General features: G+C 40.7%; 1 protein-coding gene across 5 annotated transcripts; it reads left to right on the top strand.

Moving 5' to 3' along the window:
* The first annotated feature begins 247 nt into the window (after positions 1-247).
* Positions 248-26,986, top strand: SIAH1 (siah E3 ubiquitin protein ligase 1). Of its 5 annotated transcripts, none has more exons than XM_005218679.3 (2): positions 248-373; positions 25,043-26,986. In XM_005218679.3, the coding sequence occupies exon 2, from the start codon at positions 25,045-25,047 to the stop codon at positions 25,891-25,893; it is 849 nt and encodes a 282-aa protein (XP_005218736.1). In that variant the 5' UTR covers positions 248-373; positions 25,043-25,044; the 3' UTR covers positions 25,894-26,986. The 5 variants fall into 5 exon arrangements, with proteins under 5 accessions (XP_005218736.1, XP_059732812.1, NP_001180122.1 ...); XM_059876829.1 differs by lacking the exon at positions 248-373 and adding an exon at positions 746-6,596; NM_001193193.2 differs by lacking the exon at positions 248-373 and adding an exon at positions 21,993-22,562.

Raw genomic sequence — 26,986 nt, 5'->3', positions numbered from 1 at the left:
CCTCGACCCGCGAAAGTCGCCGCCGGCTGCGCGAGCGCCTCTGCGCCTGCGCGCCCGTGGAAGCCCCGCCCCCTCCGGGCCACCGGCGCGCGGGGCCGCGCCTCCTCATGGCGGCCGCCGCAGTGTGTGGTATTTAGCGGGAGCGCGCGGCGGGCTCGAGGACGCGCGAAACGGCGGCGGCGGCGGCGGCCAGGGGGGAGCCGGGGCGGCCGTTGCGGGGCGCACTCTCGAGCGGCAGCGGCGGCCCAGAGTGTCCCGTCGGTGTTGGCACGAGGAGGCGGCGGTGGCGCTGCCCGCGGTGGCGGGGGTTGGCGGCGGCGACAGAGCGCGTTTGAGCCAGGACCGGGGTCCGAGGCGCGCTCTCCGCCCACAGGTAAGTGGGGCCCGGCCTGGAGGGAGGAGCCGGCCGCGAGGGGCTCCGCGGGAGGAGGACTTCCAGGCCCGGTCATGGCGGCGGGCGGGAAGGTCGGCCGGGCCGGGTCGCGCCGCCCGAGAGGGGGTGCGGGCAGCCCCCGGACTTGGCCGCCTTTGTCTCGGCCCGAGCCCGGCGGCCCGGCCGAGCGCCGCCCCCCGCCCCTCCCCTCCCCTGCCCGGCCCTGCCCGCGGAGGCGAGCCGGCTCGCCCCCGCCCCCGGCTCCCGGGGCCCGGCAGGCCCGCGCCGGGGGTCGGCCCCTCGCGGCCGGGCGAGGGCGGGGAAGGGCCTCCTCGCCGACCGGCCCGGCCCCCGCGCGCCTGGGAGGCGGGCCTGGCTGGGGGAGGCGCCCGGCCCTCCCTGCGCCCGGGTGCCGGCCTTTGTTGTGAAGGGTCCCGGGGTTTGCGGCCAACATGGCGGAGGTCAGCTGAGTGCGGGCAGTGGCCGGCCCTTCCCTCCGGCCCCTCCCCGCACCGGCCCGGGGGCAGGACGGGGCGACTCAGCCGTCCTTGGCCTCCCCTGCCTGCCCCCGACCCCGGGAGCGGTCGTCCCCGATTGCGCTGCGTTCTTTCCCGCTCCGGCCTGCGCTTTCATTGTGCGGTGGGAAGAATGCAGCCTCCTCCCTTGTTTATGTCGTTAGAGAGGAGATCGCGTGAACGATTTGCCAGGGAAGCTCCAGCTTTTTATTGTAAACCTTGGTTTTCCTGGGTTTCGTTTGTCGGGTAGTTTTGGGGCCTTTCTGGACGCTCCCAGATTTATTATTTAGGAATGTGGATAATCTGGGCCACAGCGTTGCGTAGGTTTTTCTTTTCCCGTTCCTGGAAAGATTGAGAATTTGCTCTGACATCCAGAGAAGTCCAGTTTGTGTGTTCGGAAAATCAGATGGTGTAGCCGATTTGTCAAAGTCGTAGAAGCCGTGAGCACGGATATAGGGCAGGGACCGGACTGCCCGTTTTTAGCTGTTGAACATTTACCATTTCTTGATAAGGGGCTGTCAAGGGTAAATTGTTAACTCTTGCAGCAGTTGAACGTTGAGAGCGCGGACTCTGAAGTCAGACTACATGCTTTGGTTCCAGTCCTGCCCCACCAGTTTGTGACCTTGGGCAAGATACTTAACCTCTCTTTCTTTAGTTGCAAAATAGGGGTAATAACAGTACCTACCTCGTAGGATTGTTGGGAGAATTGATGAGATAGTAGGTGAGGGGCTTAAGGTTTAGAGCAGTGGCAGGCCCATGGTAAGTGCTCAGTAAATGTTTGCTGCCAAGGCTGTTGTTTAATAACTAAATTTATGAGATTATTTTGGCATGTTGGATATGTTGGAACTGCAAAGGTTTTCTTTTAGTGCATTTTGTTAGTTCGTAAAAATGAAAACAAGAGGTTTAGATGATAAATGTCCAGGCATTTGAAGATGATGGCGTTGGAAAATTTCTGTAGTAAGACATCTGGGTAAGTCTTGTGTGATCTAGAACTTAATCAAATTCATGGGTCAGTTTGCTTTTGAGGTCTTAACTTAGAAAAGTGAAACAGTGAGTTTCTGAGTGTTAGGTGTCTATGGTGTCACCGTCTCGTTTGGACATTACTGAAGAGCAGAGTGTAGTGTGGTGATAAATGTAATAGTCTGGTAATTTTGTTTGGGAGATACTGGCTTAAATTGTGGAGGAGAGGATTTTGGTTAGCTGTTAGAAGTTCATGACAAGTAGATTTTGACCTCAAATGGAGTGTACAACTTGTGTAGTTTTTTTGTTCTGGGAATTAAAATATACAACAGACATTTGTGATCTGGAATAATTAGTTGCAATCCTAAAGTTGGCTTTGCCAAAATATTTTCTTTAACTCTTTCATAGAATTGCTTTGCATGACCCCTCTTGACACTTTGCAGCGTAATTGAACATTTAATAATATTTTAAGCTGAAGTACAATTTAAATGATAGATGAGGAACTTTTCAGGATAAATGTTACACAAGCTACAAATTCAGAAATTTAATTCAATTTAGTGTAATGTATTCTCTCTAAGCTTTGGGAAATTTTTACAAAATTGTTGTAGAGCAATATCTATAATTAAAAAGAACGTTAGGCTACGATTAATTGAAGTTACAAAGGAAACATCTAGCTATGGCAACAGTGACGTAATATGGAGAATAGGATTTTATTTTCAGCTTATACAGTGTTTAGAAAACAGGTCTTACATAAGGAGGGTAAACAAAGTTCAGTAAATTTGCAGAGCAACAACTTTGTATTTTGAAGGAATCAATTTACTTGGTTTCTAGAGATTGAAGTTTTTCTTGGCTTAGATCTGTTTTACAGACTTCAGTTATAATTATGAAATGTCCATATACGTCTTATAAAATGTTTTAAGTTTGGTTACTTTTGCTCTAGACCTCACTACAAACAAAATCAGTATATGAAAACCTCAGACTTCCTACCCACCCCTAAAGAAAAACCTAGGTATAAACTTTTCCTCCCTAAAAAAATCCTTAACGGTTTCTTTAAGAAAGATTTTTCTAATGCATTTTGAGTCATTTGGTTTTCCATGGCTAGAGTTTCTATTGCAAAAGGGCAGGGATTGTGGTCTTTTATTCCTATATCCTCAGTGGCTGACACTCAGTACAGACTTGTTTCCTGACCTACTACTTCTATTAATATATTCTTATGACACTCAGATTTCTTTGCTTGTGAAACCTAGACCCATGTATTTTCTTGCTCATAGGTCTTTTTTTTTTTTTTTTAATGACTTCTTTTTAGAACAGTTTTAGGTTCACAGCAGAACTGAACAGAAAGTTCAGAGATTTCCCATATACTCTGCCCTACTCATGCATAACTTCCTCCATTATCAACATCTTCCACTACAGTGATACATTTGTTACAATTGATGTACCTACACCTTATCACTCAAAGGTTATGGTTTACATTATGGTTCACTCTTGGTGTTATGTATTACAAGTTTTGACAAATGATATGTATCCACCGTTAATAGTATCACACAGAAATAGTTTCATTGCTCTAAAAATCCTATGTGGTCTACCTGTTCATCCTCCCTCTTCCTTAACCTCTGGCAAGCACTGATCTTTTTACTGTGTCCATAGTTTTGTCCTTTACAGAGTGTTACGTAACTGGAATCATACAGTATGTGCCTCTTTCACATTGGCTGCTAGTCATGTGCATTTAAGTTTCCTTCATGTCTTTTTGCAGCTTGATAGCTTGGTTCTTTTTTAGTGCTGAGTATTACTGTATTGAGTGTACCAGTTTATCTACTCACCTACCAGAAGACATCTTAGTTGCTGCCATGTCTTAGGAATTATGAATAAAACTGCTGTCGACATCTCTGTGCAGGTTTTTGTATGGACATAAGTTTTCAACTCCTTTGGGTAGATAAATACCAGGGAGCATGATTTGCTGGATATGGTAAGAATGTTTAGTTTCTTTCTTTGTCTGTGCTGGGTCTTAGTTGCACCACGTGGGATCTGTTTAGTCACAGCATGTGAACTCTTAGTTGCAGCCTGTGGGATCTAATTCTCTGACCAGGGATCGAACTCAGGCCCCCTGCATTGGGAGCTCCGGGGTTTTAGCCACTGGAACACTAGGGAAGTCCCCGTTTAGTTTTGTAGTAAACTGCCAGACTGCCTTTCAAGTGGCTGTACCATTTTGCATTCCCACCAGCAATGAATGAGAGTTTGTTGCACCAAGTGCCCGCTAGCATTTGGTGTTTTCAGTGTCCTGGATTTTGCCATTCTAAAAGGTGTGTGGTAGTATCTTATTTTTGTTTTCAACTTGCATCTCCCTGATGACAAGTGATGTGGATCACCTTTTCATACGCTCCTTTACCATCTGTATATCTGATGAGGTGTCTGTTAAGGTCTTTTACCCATTTTTTTAATTGACATGTTCATTTTCTTGTTGAGTTTTAAGAGTTGGGCTTTATTTTGGTTAACAGTCCTTTATCAGATACGTCTTTTGCAAATGTTTTCTCCCATCGGTGGTTTATCTTCTCATTCCTTAACCGTGTCTTTCCCTGAAATTTTCCACTTTCACATACCAAGGTGCTTCCGATTTATGTATCCTGAACTAAAACCTTTGTTTCCAACCGTCCAAGGCTCTCATCTTCTGTATCAGTTAGTCATAGAGCCCTGATTTTTCTGCTCTCTGGTTATTGCCAGAGATCTGGCATTGCTTCTCTCCCTCGTTTTCACATGGGCATTCAGTCCTCTTCTACTTTCTAAGTATCTATTTGCTTTTGGTCTCTGCCTCCTCCCTTCAGCTTTCCTGCTGTCATTTGAGGGAGCTTTCTAACATAGGTGACATAAAGCCTTCAGTTTAAAGTCCCAAGTTCCTTGACACTATATAGATAGTAAGTCGACAGTCCCTCCTGAAGCTGGCTTTTGTTACTTTCCTGCCATTTTCAACTACGTACTTGCAAGGGCCTTTGCATACCACATATTCTCTTCCAGCTAAGGTCTGTAATCTCAGCTTGGACATCACTTAACTGATGTGCTCTTCCTGGACGCCCCACCTTGAATTGGGTGTCATCTCTCTGTGTTCCCATAGCACTTTCTGCCGGACCCTACTACAAGATACATTGCACGGAACTGTAATTTTTCTCTTCTGCTTTGCCTTCACAGATATAAACTGCAGTCTCTATGAGGACTTTGCCTTGATCACCCCTGTCTAGAGTTTATTACTGTTGCTGGCATGTAGTTGGTGCTCAGTAGATATTTATTGAATGGCTAATACCTTCACACTGTTTTATTATGCTCTTCTAGCCTTATCCTCCAACATTTCTTCTTTGCCATACCTGATTAAACTGGATTCTTTTTTGATTCTTGAACATTCTCCATACTTAATTAAATGTCTCTGTGCCTTTTCTCATGATTGTACCTGAAGTCCTCAGATAATCTGTCTGTGCTCCTTTGGGCAGATAACTTACCTCTCTAAGGCTTAGTTTCCATTAGCATGTGAGCATCTACTAAGCATATTGCTGCCCCTTGATCCAGTATCCTGGCAGCTAGAGGCAGTGTAGCCAAGTGGTTAAGAGCCAGAGCTGGATGTGTGTCTAGCATCTGTTACTAATTGTTTGTGACCTTAAGCTCTGCAAGAGCAGGGACAATGCCTACTGTTGCATTTAAAAGCACATTACTTAACAGAGAAAGTGCTTACATAATTAAAAAAATTAGTTGTTGAATAAGTTACTTAATTTCTCTATTACTACTTACATTCTGGTAAGGGAAGAAAGTAAAATTACAAACTGTGATATATACTATAAAGGAGAAAAGAGTAATGGTGAGAGGGAGTCTTGCTGTGAGAAATGGTGATATTTGCTGTTTAGTTGCTAGGTTGTGTCCAACTCTTGCGACCTCATGGATTGTAGTCCACCAAGATCCTCTGTCCGTGGGATTTCGCAGGCAAGAATAGTGCAGTGGGTTGCCATTTCCTTCTCCCAGGTATCTGGGAGATCTCCCCAGGATCTCCCAGGGATCAAATCTGTGTTTCCTGCATTGGCAGGCGGATTCTTTACCACTGAGCCACCTGGGAAGCCCTGCATTGCTATTTAAGCTATGTTAAAAGGATAAGGAGTTCTTTGAAGGAGAGAAGGGAGACTATGAGGTTGAAGGAGCAGCAGAAGTAAAGACCCTGAGGCAAAAATGAACATGGACTGTTCCAGGAACTGAGAAAAGAGAGTGTTGCTGGATCAAATGGATGAGGGGGAGAGAGAGGCAAGGATCAGATCCTGCAGAGTCAAAGTAAGGAATGTGAATATTAAGGGTACTGAGAAGCTATCAAAAGGTTTTAATTAAAAGAGTAACAATCTTCTTGTAAGATTGCTTTAGCTCTTTAGGGGGGCTTCGCCGGTGGCTCAGGTGGTAAAGAATCCGCCTGCCAATGCAGGAACTGCAAGACACGTGGGTTAGGTCCCTGGGTTAGATCCCTGGGTCAGAAAGGTTCCTTGGAGATGGAAATGGCAACCCACTCCAGTATTCTTGCCTGGAAAATTCCAAGGATAGAGTAGCCTGGCAGGCTACAGTCCATGTGGTCGCAAAGAGTCAGACACGACTGAGCACAAATGCCTAGCTCTTTAGAGAATAGAAGGCCATTTCTTTGATCAGGCTTCCCTGGCGTCTCAGTAAAGAAATCTGCCTGCACTGCCGGAGACCCGGGTCCGATCCTTGGGTTGGGAAGATCCTCTGGAGAAGTAAGTGGCAACCCACTCCAGTATTCTTGCCTGGACAGGGGAGCTTGGTGGGCTGCAGTCCATGGGGTCGCAAAGAGTTGGACATGACTGCACAACTAACACATTTACTTAGATCAGGAAGCACAGTAGTTGATTATGACCTGGATTAAGGTGGTGATGGCTGTGAATATGAAGAGAAGTGGATGGATTCGAAATGTATTTTGGGGACAGAATTAACAGGGCTTACTGATGGATTAGATATGAGAGGTGAGGGAAGGAAAGAATTAGGTGGTTTCTGGCTTGAGCAACTGTGAATCATAGTGCTATTTACCAGGAATGAAAGAACTAGGAGGGGGTTCGCAGATAACAATAAAACTCAAAAAACAGAAGGACAGCAAATAAACTTGAAGTTCTGATATGTTGGATTTAAAGGTATCTGTGAGACATCCAGAATGACCAGTGAGGTAGAGGAACATCACAGAAGCCAGATGGGAGATAGTAGAGCATGCTCAGGTGTTAGGGAATGGTCCAGTAGAAAGAGTTGAGTGCGGGAGAGAGGGAAGATACAAGTGCGAAGTCCAAGGGGGTGAGAGGACACTGCCCAGAGGTCTGGGTCACTTCTTCCATTCTAAGAGGGAAGGAAGTGGCAGGTCAGCATTTGATGGCTTCTCTTGTATTTTCTAAAGGAGGTATGAGTGAAGCCATCAGTTGAGTGTTTAATTGGTTAGTGATCACTGTACTACAGCTGGTTGAAGGCATAGCAGAGAGTGAGAAACTGAGCGGAGGGCGGGAGAGAAGATTCTGTAATATGTCACCAGCTGGGACACCTGATGCTTACTGTTCTCAGGAAATTGTAGAATACCTGAAGTATTACTTCTTTGCCCCTACACTGTAAACTCTTTTGAAGACGTATAGGATAACTACGTATAGAAATGTGCTCAAGATTTTAAGGATACAACTTAACGCATTTCACACACTATTGTGACCAGCTCCCATGTATCCCATTACTTTTATTTTGATTTTTGTGGGGAGGGGGAGTAAGTCTTCTAGAACTCTAGGCTGAAAGATACAGGTAATACAGTTCATTAGGGTTCAGTTTATTCTCCAGGTTTGAACCACAGTGACCAAAATGATATTGGCAAAGATCTTTTATTAGGTTTAAGGTTGCCCAGTCGTGTTGAACTTACTTGTGGCTTTTGTTTTTGCTTATTTTGAATAGCAGGGGAGTTGGGAGCATGTGAAAATAGAAAAGAAATAGAGGAAAAATCTTTGGAGAATGAATCTATATTTATAAAGCTGGTACTAACCAGTGAGAAATATTTTCTTCGAAAATGAGAAGAATTTAATACCAGTCTTGAATTTTGTGGGAAGGATTGTACTTGTTATAGTTGTTATTGTCATAATTGACAGGCTTAGCCTAGTAATGGTTGATACAGCAAAATTGTGTTGTACACTAACTTTTGTACTTCAGTTCTTGATTCGACTAAATGAAATAATCTAATTGTTAAAAACTTGCTTTTTCCTGCCTTTGTGTTTTACCTTTTAGCTCTTTTGAGCTCAGCTAAAGTTGAGTTGTGGGTTTTTTTTGTTGTGTCAGGGTCCCTGATTTAGCTTTGTTGGGGACAGCTTTGGATATTTTGTTAATACAGATAGTTTCTGAGTTAATTTCTACAGACATTCTTTTGATTTTGCTTGGAGAGGTGATCAGATAAATTTTGTCTTTTAGAATTAACTTTTAAAGTGCTAAGTTTAAGTTTTTTTTAATATAAACTAAAATATATGTACATGTGTTTGAAATATGTAGGGTTTTAAAAATGTGAAGAGGCTGTTTTTTAAATAATTTTTCCCAATAAGTAAGTATTCATCTATTTGAGGCGTTTTAAGAAAAAAAGCAGTAGACAAAATCAACTCTTGATCTCTTAATGTTTAAATTTGTGTGTGAAATCACTAGCAGTTTGCTAGCAGTAACTTGTGGGGACACAAAATAGGCACTAAATTTAAATCCCCAAAGTAATATATATGTTTTATGGAGCATATGAGAAATATATACAGAAATGCAACCCCCACCTTCCTCATGATCATTCATAATGTGGTAATTGAAAAGTGTAACCATTGTGGACATTTTGGTGCAGTTTCTAGTCTGTGTGTGTTACACATTCTTTTAAGATACACATTTTAAAGTCAGTTTCTTTGATCTGACTTAATCATTGTAGATACTTTCCCTCTAAATGATTACTACTTGTCAGTAACTATACATGTTTGAGGGGCTTCCCTAAACTGCGTAATTCCAAATGATGAAATTTGTGTTTATACTCTGTAGTCTATATATTCTTCCATCTTAATATTTTGTGTATGTATTTGTAGTTCCTTGGTCCCAACTCTAGGCTTTGTGATTTCTGGTTCTGAACTTGACCTCCCTTCCCCCCTTTCTAATTCCTTAAGTCTTTAAACCACATTTGGCAATTTGTATGCCCTTCTCGCTTTCTGTCCCATTACATGGTGTGTATGTACATGCGTACATATATAAAAAGACAACTATCTCTTTTTTCTCTTCTAACATAAATGGGATTGTAATACATTCTGTGGGCTTTTTTTCCCTCTACCTGTTTAAACAATTTGATTCTTATATGTTAATAGGTATAAGTCTGTTTATTTAAAAGAAAAAAAAGGCAGCGTACTATTCTATTGTATGGATCATCATTTAGTCACTTTCTTCATCTAGAGCAGTTTTCAGTTTATTTGCTCTTACAAATAGAGTTGCTGTAAGCATCCATATATATACACCTTTGCCAATGTGTAAGTCATAAGATAGACTCTTGAAAGAAAAGCTAATGGATCAGAGTATACAAACTTTAAATTTTGAAACAAACTGCCAAATATTCTTAGAAACTTTCATAGTGGACATTTCCAACAGTGTAGGGAAAGGATGTTTCCGCAGATCTTAGCCAATCTTTGAAAACAAATTTATATTTGTAATGTCTTAAGTAATGCATGCAGTTTGTGACAATTCATATCAAGTTTTTGAACTTTTTCTTTTAGTCTAGCGTTTTACATGCAAAATAATTCAAAATGAAATATTCCTCTAGGCCTTTTTTTTTTTTTAAAGAAAAACTACCTGCCATATTCCTCTCTAGATGTCTTTTTCCAGAAGCAACTACTTTAACCTCTTTGAAGTGATTATATTTTATTTACGTTCATTGTCTCTAGATAACATGCTTATAATTGTTACTTCAGTATTTCAGTTTTAGGCTCTATTCCTGTTATGTGTTTAACTACCTTTCCTGCCCCTCATATGTACAGACCCTTAGCATTCCTATACTCTCCTAATTTAGTAACATCATAATTTTGTGTTTGCATTATTATGACTGTAAAAGTTACAATTTGAGCCATATAGTAAATGGTTACTTTTTCTTGGACTTATTTGTATAATTTTCCTTGTAGTTCATATTTGTCCTTTCTGCTCTGTTTTCTCTGTGTTTAATCGATTTTAACAAGTATTGCTCTATTACATCTAGCTTTGGATATTATTGCTCAGAAGTCCAAAGCTCTTCTGCTTTCTAATTTATTTATTCAGCTAACATATTTATTGAGCCTGCACTGTGTGTCAGGCACTGTGGAAGTGTTTGGGACACATCATTGAACCAGACAAATTCCCATTTTCCAGGTGGTGGAGGAGGGATTACAACAACAACCATATCGCCAACAACCGTAACAGATAAGTAAATTGTATAGCCTGATAGATGGTACTACATTTTATGGACAACAATAGAGTAGAAATGGAGGAGAGCGAAGGAAGAGGAGGAGAGGCAAAGATTGATAACCATGAAGGAGCAAGGGTTAGGAAAAGGGGTCAGTGGGCAGAGTGTGGTCACTGTTTTATTTAAATAGAGGAGACTGGATAGCCCTCATTGAGAAAGAGGTATACAAGCAAAGATTAGAAGGAGGTGAGAGTCCTGTGGATATCTCGGAGAAAAGTATTTTAAGGCAGAGACCCAAAGGAGCAGCCTGCCCTTAGGGAACAAGGATACCAGTCAGCCAATGAGGAAGGAAGAGGTGGGAAATGAAGTCAGACAGTAACGGGGACATATCATCATTGTGCTGGGTCTTGTAGACTGTTGTAGGATTTATCTTTTACCTGGATATGGGAGATTTTCATAGATTTTTTTTTTTTTTTTCCCTTATTGCTGTGCTCTGAATTGGTGGGTGGGGTGGGAGACAAGGATGGAAGCATAAAGACTGGTTAGAAGGGTATTGCAGTAATCCAGTTGAAAGATAATGATACGATAGTAGTAGAGGTGATGAGGAGTAGTTGGATTCTGGATTCATTTCTCAGGGAGGTACAAAATTTCCTGGTGGTTTTACACATGTGGTATGTAGAGAAGAATCAAGGATAACGTCAAGACTTTTGGAATGAGTATCTGGAAGGATGAAGTTTCCATGAAGTGAAAGGAAGGCTATTGGTTGAGTATTCTGGGAGAAGATAAGGAGTTCAGTTTTGACCACCCTCCTGTAGAAATGTCTGGAGCTTCCCTGGTGGTTCAGATGGTAAAGAAGCCACCTGGAATGCAGGAGACCCAGGTTCAGTCCCTGGGTTGGAAAGATCCCCTGCAGGAGGGAACGGCAACCCATTCCAGTATTCTTGCCTGGAGAATCCTATGAACTGAGGAGTCTGGCAGACTACAGTCTGTGCGGTTGCGAAGAGTTGGACATGACTGAGTGGCTATGCACGCAAGCTGTGGGAATGTCTAGGAGACAGCTGGGTAGTTTAAGACAAATCTGAAGTTTTTTTTTGTTTTTTAATCTGGACAGAAAAATGTTGAGGTCCATGACAATATTAGTGAAATTTTAAAAACACAAGAGTGAATGAGATTACCAAAGTGAAGAAAAGTGGACCATGGACAACTTCCAATATCAAGAGTTTGGGGAGAAGAGCAGGAATCAATAAAGGAGACTGAGGAGCACCTGGTGAGGCAGGAAAACCAAGAGTGTGTAGAGTCAGTGACAGTTTACACAGCAGGAACCAGGGATCTGATGAACTCTGTCTGATGTTGGTGACAGTTCAAAACTTGCAAATTAAATACAAACAAAACTGCAAAACCAGTAAAATTCAAATTACTCTAATTTATGAAAGTATTGACTACTACGTGCAAAGTTGAAGTCTTGAAACAATAAGACGTATGGAATTGACTTACGCTGTAGGTTCTTTTTGAGTTGAGCACACCAAAGTTATCCCATAAGTGTGGTCACCACGTGATGCGTTTTCTTACCAGTGTATTAGTGCTTCAGTGAAAACCATGATGTCATCTGGGCTTCACTTCACGCAAATGCATCACTTATGTATTAGGTCCCCCTCTATTTTTCTCTTTAACTTCCCGTAATTAGAGTACTGTTAGTACCAACTTGGAGCCAGTGTGACCATAACTGTAGACAGGAGCATTCAGTTACATTGCTAACAGATGGATTCAGATGATTGAGAATGTGCTAATGCTGTTTTTAAAATAACTAAACCCAAGAGAAATGTGGTACCTGCCCAGAAAATGGAATCTTAGTTTGATGAAATTTAGAGTCTAAGTTAATTCATGTGTTACATCCTTATTCAGAGTAACTAAAATGATTTGGCTACAGTTTGAGATGTGATGCTTCTGTGACCCCATGGACTGTAGCTCGCTGGGCTCCTCTGTCCATCCTTGTCTCCAGGAAAGAATACTGGAGTGGGTAGCCATTCCCTTTTCCAGGGGATCTTCCTGACCTAGGGATCAAACCCAGGTGTCCCACATTGCAGCTGGATTCTTAGCATCTGAGCCATCAGGAAAGCTTCTTTAACTATTTCAAAGGAGTGTAATTTAGTTTGAGTAAGGCTCCATGAATTTTTTAATATGGCATTTCCCCCTATATATTCCATTGTTCTATAAAGGTAGTAATACTGGATGCTTGGGGCTAGTGCACTGGGACGACCCAGAGGGATGGTATGGGGAGGGAGGAGGGAGGAGGGTTCAGGATGGGGAACACATGTATACCTGTGGTGGATTCATTTTGATATTTGGCAAAACTAATACAATTATGTAAAGTTTAAAAATAAAATTAAAAGAAAGAAAAAAGAACTGTTAATCATATAATGTATTAAGACTCTTCAGTGTGACTTTTTATCTCATTTAATTTCTTCATCTCTCAAGCTGTGTGTTCTTTTCTGTTGAGCTTAGTATCACCAACTCTTTGTAGGTTACTGCCAGTGTTGATCTGCTTTAAAATTTTTGTTCTCTGTGTATTTACCTACCATTACTTGTCAAGAAGAAAGGGAAGATGGATGGGTTGTATGTTAAAGTGTAAAACTGGGTACAAAATACAGGGAAGAATTTTGAAAACATAGTTTAACATCAAGATGGAGCAAAAGAACAAAGATCTACTGGAATGTGTGACAGTTTTACATCCTGAGAGAATATAAAGCCCAGTCAGATTAGTAAACAGTTGTATTCAAACTTACGTAACTAAATGATGCGAATGTGGCTGCTTTTATCTAGACACGGTGAGTCTTGGTGATACTGCAGAAGTGATTGTGGTGTAATTCTGACTGGTATAGTTCCAGTAATTTCAAGTGAGTTCCCCAAAATTCTCTTTAGTGATATGTGGTATGACTCTAAAAGGTTGAGCGCCTGTTTAATCTCTTCCTGCTTCTTTTATTCTTGCTGTGCAGCATGTGGAATCTTAGTTTGGTCTTAGTTTCCTGAACAGGGACTGGCCCGAGATCCTTGTAGTGGAAACTCAAGAGTCTTAACCGCTGGACTGCCAGAGAAGTACCCTGCTTCTCTTACTCTTATTTTTCTCCTCTTCTCTTCTTGATTCTTTGATTTGATTTAATGTCTAATGGCTTAATGACTGTTAGGTTATTCCACTTTAATACAAAAAATTCAAAAACAGCTACTTGATATGACTACAGATGTAATGTAAAGAATTTAGGGAATTTTTTTTTTTGGTCAGTTTTTATGAATATTGAAGTTTAGTTGGATGTGAAGTTGTAATATTCTGTGTAAGAGTGAGAAGATTATACATACTTTTCTTAGGGTTATTTGAAAGAAAATAAGATTCAGGGACAAAGCCAGACAGTCTGGCTCTGTTCTTATTACTACTCAATTTTTCTGATCTTCAGTTTCCTCATCTGCAAAATGGAGATACAGCCTTTATGAGTATAGACTGTATGAAGCTCCTGACATGATGCTTTACAGGTTGGTAGGTGGTCAGTTGGAAATTTCTATCATAGCAGACTTTGTTGTCGTTATCACATTTCAGACACTGTCCCAGGCTGAGGTTATGAAAATGAATACAATAGGTTGAAACAACAATTTTCAGTAAAATCTTGGGTAATCTGGGTCTTTTTAATTTGGTGATTTGTTGCATGTGTTGTTAGTAATATACCAAATGTTTCCATATACTTGATCTTAGTTAATGTCCAAAAATCTGTTTGTTTGTTTTTTAATATTTAAAAAAATTTACTTGGCTGTGCTGGGTCTTAGTTGCAACATGTGAGATCTTTGATCTTCAGGGCAGCATGTGGGTCTTCGGTTGCGACATGTGGCATCTAGTTTGACCCAAAGTCCATGGTTTACATTAATGGTTCACTCTTAGTGCTGTGGGCTTCCTGTATGACTCAATGGTAAAGAATCCACCTGGCAATGCAGGAAACTCGAGTTCAGGCCCTGGGTTGGGAAGATCTCCTGGAGGAGGAAATGGCAACCCACTCCAGTATTCTTGCCTCGGAAATCCCATGGACAGAGGAGCCTGGTGGTCTGTCTAGTTCATAGAGTCACAAAAGAGTTGGACACGACTTAGTGGCTAAAGAAACAACTTAGTGCTATATGAGTTTTGACGAATGTACCCACAACTATAGCATACAGGATCATTTCACTGCCCTCAAAATCCTTTGTGGTCCACCTGCTCATCCCCTCGCCCAGTCTCTGGCAAATACTGATTTTTGTTTTACTGCCTCCATACCTTTGCCTTTTCCAGCATGTCATATATAGTTGGAATCATGCAACGTGTAACCTTTTCAGATTGGCTCTTTTCACTTAGCAGTACATATTTAGGGTTCCTTCATATCTTTTTGTGGCGTGATAGCTCATTTTCTAAAATTTCTGAATTATATTCCATTGTATGAATGTACCACAGTTTATCCGTTCACTACAGAAAGACATCTTGGTTGCTGCCGCATCTTGGGAATTATGAATAAAGCTGCTATAAACATCTGTGTGCAGGTTTTTGTGTGGACATAAGTTTTCAACTACTTTGGGTAGATCTTGGAGATCGTAATTGCTGAATCTTATGGTATATGTATCGGAGAAGGCAATGGCACTCCACTCCAGTACTCTTGCCAGGAAAATCCCATGTGCAGAGGACCCTGGTGGGCTGATGTCTATGGGGTCACACAGAGTCGGACACGACTGAAGTGACTTAGCAGCAGCAGCAGCATGGTATATGTGTAGTTTTGAATAAACTGCTAAACTGCCTTCCAAGTGGCTGTACAATTTTGCATTCCCACCAGCAATGAATCGTTGTTCCACGTGCCCATCAGCATTCGGTGTTATCAGTGTCCTGGATCTTGCCATTCTAAAAGGTGTGTGGTAGTATTTTATGTGTGCTTTAATCTGCATCTCCCGGATGACAAATGATGTGGAGCACCTTTTCATGCTCCTTGGCTATCTGTATAAATGATGAGGTGTCTGTTACAGTCTTTTGCCTACTTTTTTCCTTTTTCTTTTTTTAATTAATTCATTTTTGGCTGTGCTGGATTTTCCTTGCTTTTTGCAGGCTTTCTCTAGTTGGGTCGAGTGGTGGCTAGTCTTTGCATGGGCTTCTCACTGTGGTGGCTTCTTCTGTTGCGGAGCTTGGGCTGTAGGCCGGGGGGCTTCGGCAGCTGTGGCACGCCATTTAATTGGCATATTCATTTTCTTGTTGAGTTCTGTGCAATATTTTGGATGGCAGTCCTTTATCAGATATGTCTTCTGCAAACATTTTCTCCCAGTTTGTGGTTTGTCCTCTCATTCTCTTGACATTTTTACTTTTTAAGTCTAGGTGATGAATCTTTCCGGGTTCACGCCTTTGATTTTTCTGAAAAGTCATTGCCAAACCCAAGGTCTTCCAGATTTCTCCTGTGTTATCTTCTAGGATTTTTATAGTTTTATGTTTTACTAGGCCTGTGATTCGAGTTAATTTGTGAAAGGTGTAAGATTTGTGTCTAGATTTCTTCTTTTGTTTTGCCTGTGGATACCCAGCTGTTCCAACACCATTAGTTGAAGTCTTTTGTTTTCTTCCTTGTGTTGTTGCCTTTTGCTCCTTTGTCAAAGATAAGCATGGTGTTGTTGTAAAATATTGTTATTTAAAGTAAATTTTAAGTCTCAATTGTGAATTGAGATTCACAATTGTGAATCTCTTTAAGGTTCTATCAAGCAACAGGTGTATTTTACCGAGGAGTCATCAGGGATGAGTGAGCTCTGGTTATATACGTGCTAATCCTTCATACTGTTGTACTTGAGTTATTTATTCATTCAGGAATATTTGAGTACCTGGTCTGGATGGGCACTGTCCTAGGTGCTGGAGCTAGAAGAGAGAACACAATAAACAAAGTCTGCTTTGATGAAGCTTATATTCTGCAGAGCTTCTGAACGAGAAGTTAATGGTCAGGGAAGCTGGGAGTTCTCAAGACCCTTCGAGGGTCAAAGTTGTTTTTCATAATAATGAGACATGAAAGTAAAGTGAGGTTCCCAGAGGCTTCATGACATATGGTATCTTCACAGATTAATTGCATAAAGTGAAAGTGAAAGTTGCTCAGTGGTGTCTGAGTCTTTGTGACCCCATGGACTGTAAGTCCATGGAATTCTTCAGGCCAGAATACTAGAGTGGATAGCTTTTCCCTTCTCCAGGGATCTTCCCAACCCAGGGATTGAACCCAGGTCTCCCGCATTGCAGGTGGATTCTTTACCAGCTGAGCCACAAGGGAAGCCCAAGAATACTGGAGTGGGTAGCCTATCCCTTCTCCAGAGGATCTTCCTACACAAGAATCAAACCAGGGTCTCCTGCATTGCAACTGAGCAGATATTAAATATCCAACTTTGGTTTTTCTTACTGTATCATATTAAAAAGATTTGCAAAAAACATAAAACATAGATGCTCTTCTCCCTATTATGGAAGATATTTTTCATAAACATTTAACATGTAGATTTTTACATGTTATGTAAAAAATGTGATGTTAATTTTAACATATTTAAAGTTCTTCACTTGAATTTCTAATATTGTAAAAATTAATACATATAAACCACATTGACAAAATGCTCTTTTGGGATCCTCAATTTTTTAAAACTTTAAAACAGTAAAGACAAATTTTGTCTTACATGGCCAGATAGGCTTAAAGGGCTTTAGGAGTCATGAAAGTGAAAAGTGTTAGTCACTCAATCATGTCTCTTATGAGTCCCCAAGGACTCTTTATGACCCCAAAGAGTAGCCCGTCAGGCTCCTCTGTCTATGGGATTTTTCCAGACAAGAATACTGGAGTGGGTTGCCATTTCCTTCTCCAAGGGATCTTCTTTACCCAGGGATTGAACCCGGGTCTCCCACATTGCAGGCAGACTCTTTACCGACTAAGCCACCAGGGAAGACCTTAGGAGTCAAACATAGGGTCTTTTCATCTCCACCCTTGGAAACAGTCCTAGATGTAAGTGAATGTGCTTAACTGTATTCCAGTAAAACTACTTACAAAAACAGGCAAGTGGCCTGCAGCTGTAGTTTGCCAATTACTGGTACAAAGGGTTCCTGAAACCAAAAATGTTTGAGAATTGCTGTTTTCAGCGAAAAGCTGGTATTGAGGAGGAGAGGGAAAAGGACAGAAGACAGACAATAAGTAGTAAGAAATTATTTAGCAAGTGAATTTCATATGGCAAGAGATAATATGAAGACAGAAGAGTGATCTGGTCTTTAGGAAAGGCCCCTCTAAGGTGCTGACTCTTACTCATCTTCCATCTTTTTTTATTTACTCTTTCCTGGCTACATTGGGGATCCCTCTTGTGTTGGGAGGGAAAGCAAAAGATAGTTGAATCTTACTAAACTTAAATTCAGAAAAGGTTAATTTTTCAAGTTGAATTAGAAAATGTCCAAAGAATATCTGCTTTACAGGATCTAGGAAATTATAACATTGCCCAGATTAGAACACTGACCTATTTTATATGACATTTAGCAAGTTCTTCTGTGTCATTTTTCTCTTCTGAAAATGAGAGAGTTGGTTAAGATCTTTTCCAAGTCTAAAATTTTTGTATAATGTATGTTGGCCTAGGATGCCATTTACCACCCCTTCTAAGTCTTCCTTAGTCACATAGCTCTTCAACTCCCTTTTTTTTTTTTTTTAACTAGCTCTGTGATCTGAAATTTATTTGAAATCCATTTTCTTTTCTATAACATGGGGGATAAATGCTTGACTTGGAAGCTCATTGAGGACAATAGCTGGTACATACAGATGCTTGTTAATGAATGTCCAGGGGAGCTGTTTTAGTGAGAATGGAAGAAAAGTCCCTTCTCTGTCTCCTTATTTATTTAGTCTGCTGTCCCTGGAACCATTTAGGTTATCGCAGTGAGAACAAAACCACTAACCAAGAGTGACGCTTCAGTGCGGGACATGAAAATTAAACATGGAAACTTTAATAGAGAGGTTAAGAAGTTCGAGAGCAGTGCAATCTGAATTTATGTGGCCATTCCAACTTCAGGGAAAGGAAAGGGAAGCAGCCTTTCGTTCCATCATACTCTGCTCCCTTGTTGGGAGGTTGAGGGTATCTAAATAATTAAATGTTTTAGCATATCAGGAGATCAGTAACCTTAGCAAAACCAAATTTATGAATAAGAACTTGAGTTCTCTTGGAATGCAGTACAAAGCAAGGATCAGAATGATGAGAAAAAATATGTAAAGACTTTTGAAGATAGATTCAGGAGAGTTAGTATCAGAATTATATGAAGAAAAGAACTGAGTAATGGTAAGAGTTAAAAAAGAACAATTAGAGGAAAGGTCCACAAAGGTGAAAGGTTTGTCTTGAGATTGAAAATACTTGCTGTTTGGCTTGTGCCCATGACATATATCTAGATGTTCTGATGAAAATTTCTTCCAAAGAGAGAGTCCTAGAAGCCACCTGTTAGGGTAGAAAAGTTACTTGCAGAGGAACAAGAATAAAAGTGAGGTTAGGTTTTTGATCTGTGTAGTTACTTATCAGAAGACAGCAGGATTTATGTAATTCTTAGGGGTAAAAATGGTATGACTAAAATTCTGAACTTGTGCAATTTATGCAAGAGCTTCAGATTGTTAAGATTGAGGTTTGACCTGCCTTGTTTTGAGAGATGTTTATGGTTTCATTTTTGAGGTTAATTTCATTTTGAGGTTAGATTCACTGTGAAATAAAAGTAATAAGGAAAATAGTGAAATAAAATTAGGATATAGAATTATGCTGTCCAGTGGGGCTTTCTGCAGTGACGAGCATATGGTGATAACTATTTTGCATTCCTATCAGCAGAGCTTAAGAGTTCCATCTCTTAGATATCTCACAGGATCTCATTTCTACTTTGCATTTCATCTCTTATCGCAGTTTGGTATTTAGCATAGTACCTAATGGGTTCTGGTTAAGTATTTTTGGTTTGTTTTGTTTGTTTGTTTTACTAAGTATAGAAGCCTCAAAATACAGTGATTTAGGGAGTAAAAAACAGATACTCGTTATACATTTAAGTTATAGTTTGCATTTTCCTCTCCATCTGCTGTCATCACCTTTGTTCAGACTTCTGCTTCTACGTCTTCTATCAGATCTTTTGTCCTGGACTTCCCCCACTTAAGATCGTTACTTTTATTGGATATATACATCTTATTTTGTGGCTACAACGTTTTCTGAATTATCTTCAGGAAAAGAGCTTTTAGGAAAAAACTATGTACAATTTTTTAAAATTACCATTAGTAAGGTACAGTTCTGGAAACTAAAAATAGATTGCTTGATTTTTTTCCCCCCCCTTGGCATTATTGTGTTATAATGAAGTTTGATTTTTAACTTAGTGTTTTAAGCTGTTGAATTTTTAAGGAGACTTGCCATAGTTTTAATTTTGTGGTAGGCATCTTTGAGGGGGGCCATTATTTGCATGTCATGGTAACATTTGTAAACTGCAAGAAAAATGAAAGGCACGGCATTGTTGTATATTCATTAAAATGCACAGGCACAAGGTTATGATTAATCAGAGAAATTGTTCATTAGTTATTTATAATTTAGAATAGGAAAAAAGGTACCTATTGAGACTAAATTGAGACTAAAAGTTTGAATTTGTTTACTTAAGTGGTAAGTTTGTTAATGTGGCATAGCAATGGTTAAATGCTCTAAAGTAACTAAGGCTACTAAGGCAACATTAAAGGCTGATTCTAAAATGTTTTTATTTAAATTAAAGTCTATTTAAACTTTATACCAAATGGGGCCTGAGATGTAAGCTTTATTTTAGAACGGGTAAGTAATAGTGGACTCTTGATAAATTTTGGAATTTTGCTAACTTTGGATTCTGTGGGCTTGTCTTAGTGTAATGTAGTTTTTGTAAAAATTTATCTCATAAAACCAGTTTAAATAAATGTTCTACCTAGTCGAGAAATTCTACTGTATTGTGCTAAAAATTAGTTAAAATGGTAATTGCTCTTTGGTAGACATGTTTGATGGAGAAGGCAATAGCACCCCACTCCAGTACTCTTGCCTGGAGAATCCCAGGGACGGGGGAGCCTGGTGGGCTCCTGTCTATGGGGTCGCACAGAGTCGGATACGACTGAAGCGACTTAGCAGCAGCAGCAGCAGACATGTTTGATAACCTTACTAAAGCTAAAGGCATCTTTTAGAGTATACATCTGGAGCCCACAAGTTCTTGGTCTCTAACTAATTGATGACTTTAGGCCAGACAAGTTAACTTTTGGAATTCTGTAAGTGAGCACTTACATATTTTGGAATATGTACCACCTATGATATATATAACTTACCCATCTTCCTTAATCCAGACAAAAGCCATGCAAGGCTAGAAATACTGTCCCAGTTTTACAGCTGAGCAGGTGGTGAAGACTGAGTTTGAATTCAAGTGTAGATGATTCCAGCACACTTCCATTTTTACTGTCCTGACTCACTTATTCAGAGGTTTGTCTGCAGATTGATTTTTAGATGGTGTTGTAAGGATCTGGGTATGGGTTCTTTGTATATAGGTTCTTTTTGTATAGGTTCTTTGGAAGTTTGGGAAAACATTTTTTTGCTTGAGAAATGTCATCCCTTTTACTTGTTTTTACACATTTGGACTCTGTCCTAAATCTGTCTGAAGATTTTCTGCTCTAAAACATTTGAAGTCTTCTGCTCTAGAAACCTGAGACCTATCTATAATGACTGTGTATTAGAAAATTAAAACATAGATTATCATAATTTATATTTTTCAGTGAACAGACTATTTTCAGTTATATTTCTATTCCTAATGATGTTTTCTGTAGTCTAATACCAAAATGACATTGAGGTGATTGAACACACTATTAATAGGGTGGGGAAGTGATTAAGAGTTAAAATTTTATGCTGAAAATGGCCAGATTACAGCACAGGGTTCACACCCCATTCCACGTCTTGGTGCCTTTAAAGGCTGCACTAAGCATGATGTAATGACAGGTTAAACCTCTGAATGCCTGAGCTGACGCAATGCAGATTGGAGGCCCTGGACTTTATTGGGGCAAGGGTAATGCTTATTTAAAAACAAAACAAGCTACTCTGTTTAATAAGGCTGTTTAAGATGGTTTTCCTAGAGTGGGAAGAGAATAAAATCTAAATTTGGAGGTTAAAGCAGGGATTTAATATGGTTATGTGTGCTTACTACTCTCACTAAATCTTCTCGAAGGGAAAAGGAGTTTAAGGTGCTGACGGCGGTAAAAATGGAGAAGTGAGTTACAGTTGAGATAAGGTAGTTAACGCCAGTTAAATAGTTATTGAACGAAGTAGGGAGAATGCTTTTACTTTATAAAAATCTAGCGTCCGCAGGGTTAACTGGCAGAGTATAGTGCAGAGATGCTTGTCTGGTCACGTATTTCCCATATATTCTGTGTAGACTTTTGGGTTGAAACCATGCAAAATTGCCGATATCCTACTGTTTGGGCCTACAGAAATGGAGTGTTTCAGCTTCTAGTAAGCTGATGGCGTGTGCAGTATCGCCGGGGAGTGAGGATCGCGGGGTTTTACGCCGGGTTTTACTCGGCTGGGTGCCTGGGTGGGAGTTGCGCCCTCCTTGCCCAGGAGCCGCTTGGGAGCTGCCCCAGACAGAGTGGGGCGGAGCCTTAAGCCCCGCCCCCATACGCCGCCGCCCCGCCTCTCGCCAGCAGCGGCAGCCGCCGCCCTGTGCAGAGAGAGCCTGCGGCCCCCTGGCACTGCGTTGGCGCAGGCTTTCCAGCTGCGGGCCGGATCCTGCAGTAGTAGCTCGAGCTGGCACCGAGAGCGCACGTAGTCGACCAGTCGCCTCTACGCACCCTTCAGCCCTGTTCTTCACCGAGCTGGCAGGAGCCTAGCCGATGAATTTGGGGAAGACAGACTTCCGAGACAGACGAAGGTTTAGGGCCCAGCAGAGGACAGCTCAGCAATGGCTCCCATTTTTGGAGACGCAGGCGAATTTGAGCTCCTGGGGAGGTGTGGTCGACTCCTCTTGGAACAGGAGGGGGCATCAGTTCTCTTCTTCAGTAGCCAGTGCTTCTGAGGAGTGAATGGAGTGTATGGAGTAGGGCATGTGCATTCTTTTGAAAACTAGACCCGGGACATGTTTAGGAACAGAAGGTATCCGGGAGAGCCCTCTGTTGCAAATTGTCTTTGCTTCTGGGGGAAAGGCTATGAGCTCTTTGACTTATGACCGGAAAGTCTCCCTTACCTTTTCTGTACTCCTGGAGAGGCGTCTTGCTCACTTGTTTACCAGCATCTGGGACAAGGAAGAGAAAAGGTATTGCTATTAAGAGACTGTGTTGCTTAAACTCTGAAACGGGAAAGTTGTTTTGAGCCTCTGAAACGGACCAGGGAATTGCTGCAACAAAATTGACCTGGCAGTGATGTTCTTTTGATCAGCCGTGCTTTTCTCCGTTTAAACCAAACTTCAGGTTATGTCATGACTGCTGCAGAGCTGTCCAGACACTTCAGTCCTTGGTTCCTACTTCACGGCTGCTGTGATGTGTTTGGATTATTTTTCTGTGTGAAGATGGAGTGAGTTCCACCTTCCAAGCTTTGGGAAGTTTTAGCAGCTACTGTCCTGTAATACTTAAATTCACCAGAAATAGAAGCCATATTTTACTTGTTTTCACACTTTGAATAGGAATTTTAAGTTGTGCTTTGTACGTTTGGAAAAATAATAATGTATATTGTAATGTGAGTCTGGGCTATTGTATAACTTTTGCTAGGTCAAAAAATTAAAACAGTAATATTTTTCTTGCTTAGTAGTTATATTATGTTGAATACAAACTGAGTTTAGTGACCAGCTGGTTTTGGTTTAGTGATTTGAAAGACATTGGCTTAGATTTTGTGCCCAGGGAATCACTTCCCAGTTACTATGTCGCTCTCTTAAATGAGCTGCATAAAATGGACCATGAAATAAGCATACATACGGAACACTTTGGCAATGCTAAGCCATTGTTTTACTAGTGACCTAAAATAAAATGCATGGATCATCATATGCAGAAAAAATCTCAGGGGTAAACTGAATTTCATGAGAGTTCCTTTATAGTGTTTTTGTTGGGCTGAACACTTTGGTTGTTTATACAGGGCTTCAGTGATGAGAATTGATTCCTGTTGTCTTAAATCCATGTGATGAGCCATGTTATGATAGAATTCTTGTGATACTTTTGTTTCCCCTTGACTCTAGAATATTTCTTTAGTGACAGTGGAATTGATCTGTTTTGGGGTTTCCTGGGGGAGAGGTTTCACTCTCAATCCCCATTTAAGGTTCCTGTCCTTGAGTAATCTATGAGTATGTGCTTGTGCTCAGTCGATCAGTACATGGGGTCTGACTCTTTGTGACTCCGTGGACTGTAGCCCACCAGGCTCCTTGGTAGATGGGAATTTCCCAGGTAAGAATACTGGAGTGAGTTACCATTTCCTCCTCCAGGGGATCTTTCCGACAGGGATCAAACCTGTGTCTTCTGCCTTGGCCGGTGGATTCTTTACCACTGAGCTGCCTGGGACGCCCTATCTATGAGTAATAGAACCCAGATTGCATTTATGTGGTCTCACTGATAACCAGCATTATTTTTTTCAACGTTAAATTCTTTCCAACAGAATAACATTAATTTTTAGGAGTTGTCAAATTTTGATTCTGTAGAAATACGGCTTGTGGTTATTGAGTATATACTCTTAGGACATTAATGGACTGATTTTTTTGTCATCCCCAAGAAAGCAGCCCACTATATCCTGGGAAAAGGTGCTTGTTTTATCTTTAATTCAGCTTGACAGGTTAGTTAACATTGTTGATCATTTCTTCCAGATGGCATTTATTTCTTAAATAATGTTTAGTACTGTGCTGATGAATGCTTGAGCAACACTGGTGAACTCTATAATACAATATAAGGAATTCTTTACCTGTTGACTCTGTCCTTCACCCCTAACGTTGTGTGAGTCTCTCTGATACTGTTTATCTTTATTCTTTATCTTTTCCTGACTCTCCTTCCTCTTTGCAAATTATACCTGATTTATATTGTAGAATGGAAGTAGAACAGAATGATTTACTTCTGAATACCAGACTCACAATCTTTTAGAAGGTGGCCCTCTATTTCTCCTATATACTTCCTCACTTTTGAAGGGGGTCACAGATCAGTAGGAAACAAGATTAAGATCTAGGTGGTGTTAACATTCCATGGAGATGGATGATAGGATGGCAGGAGACTTCCTTTCCTCAAATAGATCTCTTGAGCAGATAATATTCACCATCAGAAAGAGTAATCAAAAGTCAGTACCCTGGTGATCCTTTGGATCGTGTATAACTCACTGAAGCTGTCAACAGCTGACTTAAGAATGGGGAAGAAATAGAATGAGGAGGGCAGTTGAACACAGAGAGGCAGGGGAAATTCCAGTCAAAACTGATTTCATTGAACTTAAACTATTTATACAGTGTTCCTTAGTTGTTTAGGATCCAAGTTTCTATTTTAGCATTCATTGCATGTAGTCCATTCAAGGATGATTTTTTAACATTTTTTAGAAAAAGGGAATGTGCTCTGGACCATTGTGGAAACAGATTTTATCCAATGTACAGTGCACATATTTCATGTAATCTATGTTGTTTTAAACCCTGTTTGTTTTCCTTTATTTTGCTTACAGCAAATGTTGCACTAAACTTAAGTATTTTTGGCAAGTAAATGTTATTTATATAAAACATGTTAGAGTTGTAATTATTTTTCTCCTCCTCCTTATACTTTATATTTGTGTTTTTTATTACAGAAATGAGCCGTCAGACTGCAACAGCATTACCTACTGGAACCTCAAAGTGTGCACCGTCCCAGAGGGTGCCTGCCCTGACGGGCACAACCGCCTCCAACAATGACTTGGCGAGTCTCTTTGAGTGTCCGGTCTGCTTCGACTATGTGTTACCACCCATTCTTCAGTGCCAGAGTGGCCATCTTGTTTGTAGCAACTGTCGCCCAAAGCTCACATGTTGCCCAACTTGCCGGGGCCCGCTGGGATCCATTCGCAACTTGGCTATGGAGAAAGTGGCCAATTCAGTACTTTTCCCTTGTAAATATGCCTCTTCTGGATGTGAGATAACTCTGCCACACACAGAAAAAGCAGACCACGAAGAGCTCTGTGAGTTTAGGCCTTATTCTTGTCCGTGCCCTGGTGCTTCCTGTAAATGGCAAGGCTCTCTGGATGCTGTCATGCCACATCTGATGCATCAGCATAAGTCCATCACAACCCTGCAGGGAGAGGACATAGTTTTTCTTGCTACAGACATTAATCTTCCTGGTGCTGTTGACTGGGTGATGATGCAGTCTTGTTTTGGCTTTCATTTCATGTTGGTCTTGGAGAAACAGGAAAAATATGATGGTCATCAGCAATTCTTCGCAATTGTACAGCTGATAGGAACACGCAAGCAAGCTGAAAATTTTGCTTATAGACTTGAGCTAAATGGTCATAGGCGGCGATTGACTTGGGAAGCCACTCCTCGCTCTATTCATGAGGGAATTGCAACAGCCATTATGAATAGTGACTGCCTAGTCTTTGACACCAGCATTGCACAGCTCTTTGCAGAAAATGGCAATTTAGGCATCAATGTAACTATTTCCATGTGTTGAAATGGCAATCAGACATTTTCTGGCCAGTGTTTAAAACCATTGCATTCAATTTCACAGAGAATAAGGCACCTGTCTGCCTACCAACCAAAAACTTGTGGTAGGTGGAAGCTAGACACATGAAGGTAAATAAAAGGAAAGGCTGTTAAATACAGGAAACAGTTGCATGTAATAACACTAATATATTTAAAAATAAGTCAACAGTAAACCACTGAAAAATAAATATATATATATATATACACCCAAGATGGGCATCTTTTGTATTAAGAAAGGAAACATTGTAAAATAATTCTGAATTTGTGTTTGTTGTAGATTGAGTGTACCGTTGAAAAATACTGGGTTCTGGTTTTTTGTGTGCCTGTGCGTGTGTGCGCGCGCGTGTGAGTGTGTTTGGGTTCTCCTTTAACCGACAAGCCATGTTGAGTGGCCTTGGGCCACCGCTTCCCTCTGTGAGTCAATGCATCGTGCTGCTGTGTGTGTATAGTTTTTCTGTGTGCATTTGCTAAGTTTTATTAATTCTAGTTTTTCATTAAATAAACTTGACTTTCTTTTCTGTAATTCAGGTTTTTCCTCACTTTTTTTTGTACCTTTTAAAGTTAGTGTCTTTTTGATATGCATAATTGTTGATGGTAAAATTTATACATGTGTTCGATACATATTTTCTTTTCCCCCATTAATCAGTTCATTAGAAATATTCTAAATTCAACTGTTTGTGAAGATATGAGTTTCAGAAAGGAAAGATAACATCAGAAGAATTATCAGAAGCTAGTTAAAGCAGCTATAAAATGGTCTCCCTCTCTTCTCCAGTTGACTCATACCTTCAAACTTATTCTTTGTAGGTTAGGGAGTACTGATTTTTTTTTTTTTTAAATACTGGGGAAAAAAAAATCAGGCTCCCCCTCCCCCCCACATATCTTGGACAAATCACATATGTTTAAAATTTCTTCTTGTATTTATTGGTTTTGCAAAAGAAGGCATCGTCTCACACAGTATTTGTAATTAAAAGCAAATCATTTGTTAAAAAACAGGCAGTTTGCAAAAAAATGTTTTTGGTCTTTTATAATTCTCATTAAAAGAATATCTGGCAAATTAAAAA

This window comes from Bos taurus, chromosome 18 (genome assembly GCF_002263795.3).
Source record: "Bos taurus isolate L1 Dominette 01449 registration number 42190680 breed Hereford chromosome 18, ARS-UCD2.0, whole genome shotgun sequence".
Lineage (NCBI taxonomy): Eukaryota > Metazoa > Chordata > Mammalia > Artiodactyla > Bovidae > Bos > Bos taurus.
The sequence above is the reverse complement of the archived record's forward strand: the minus strand, read 5'-3'. Positions and strand labels throughout refer to the sequence as shown.

What these genes read in the sequence shown, in the direction of transcription:
- SIAH1 (NM_001193193.2), top strand. Translation starts at nt 22,472, where the DNA reads ATGACCGGAAAGTCTCCCTTACCTTTTCTGTACTCCTGGAGAGGCGTC. An exon ending in TGGGACAAGGAAGAGAAAAG is followed by an intron (nt 22,563 to 25,042) that starts GTATTGCTATTA and finishes TTTTTATTACAG; the next exon opens with AAATGAGCCGTCAGACTGCA.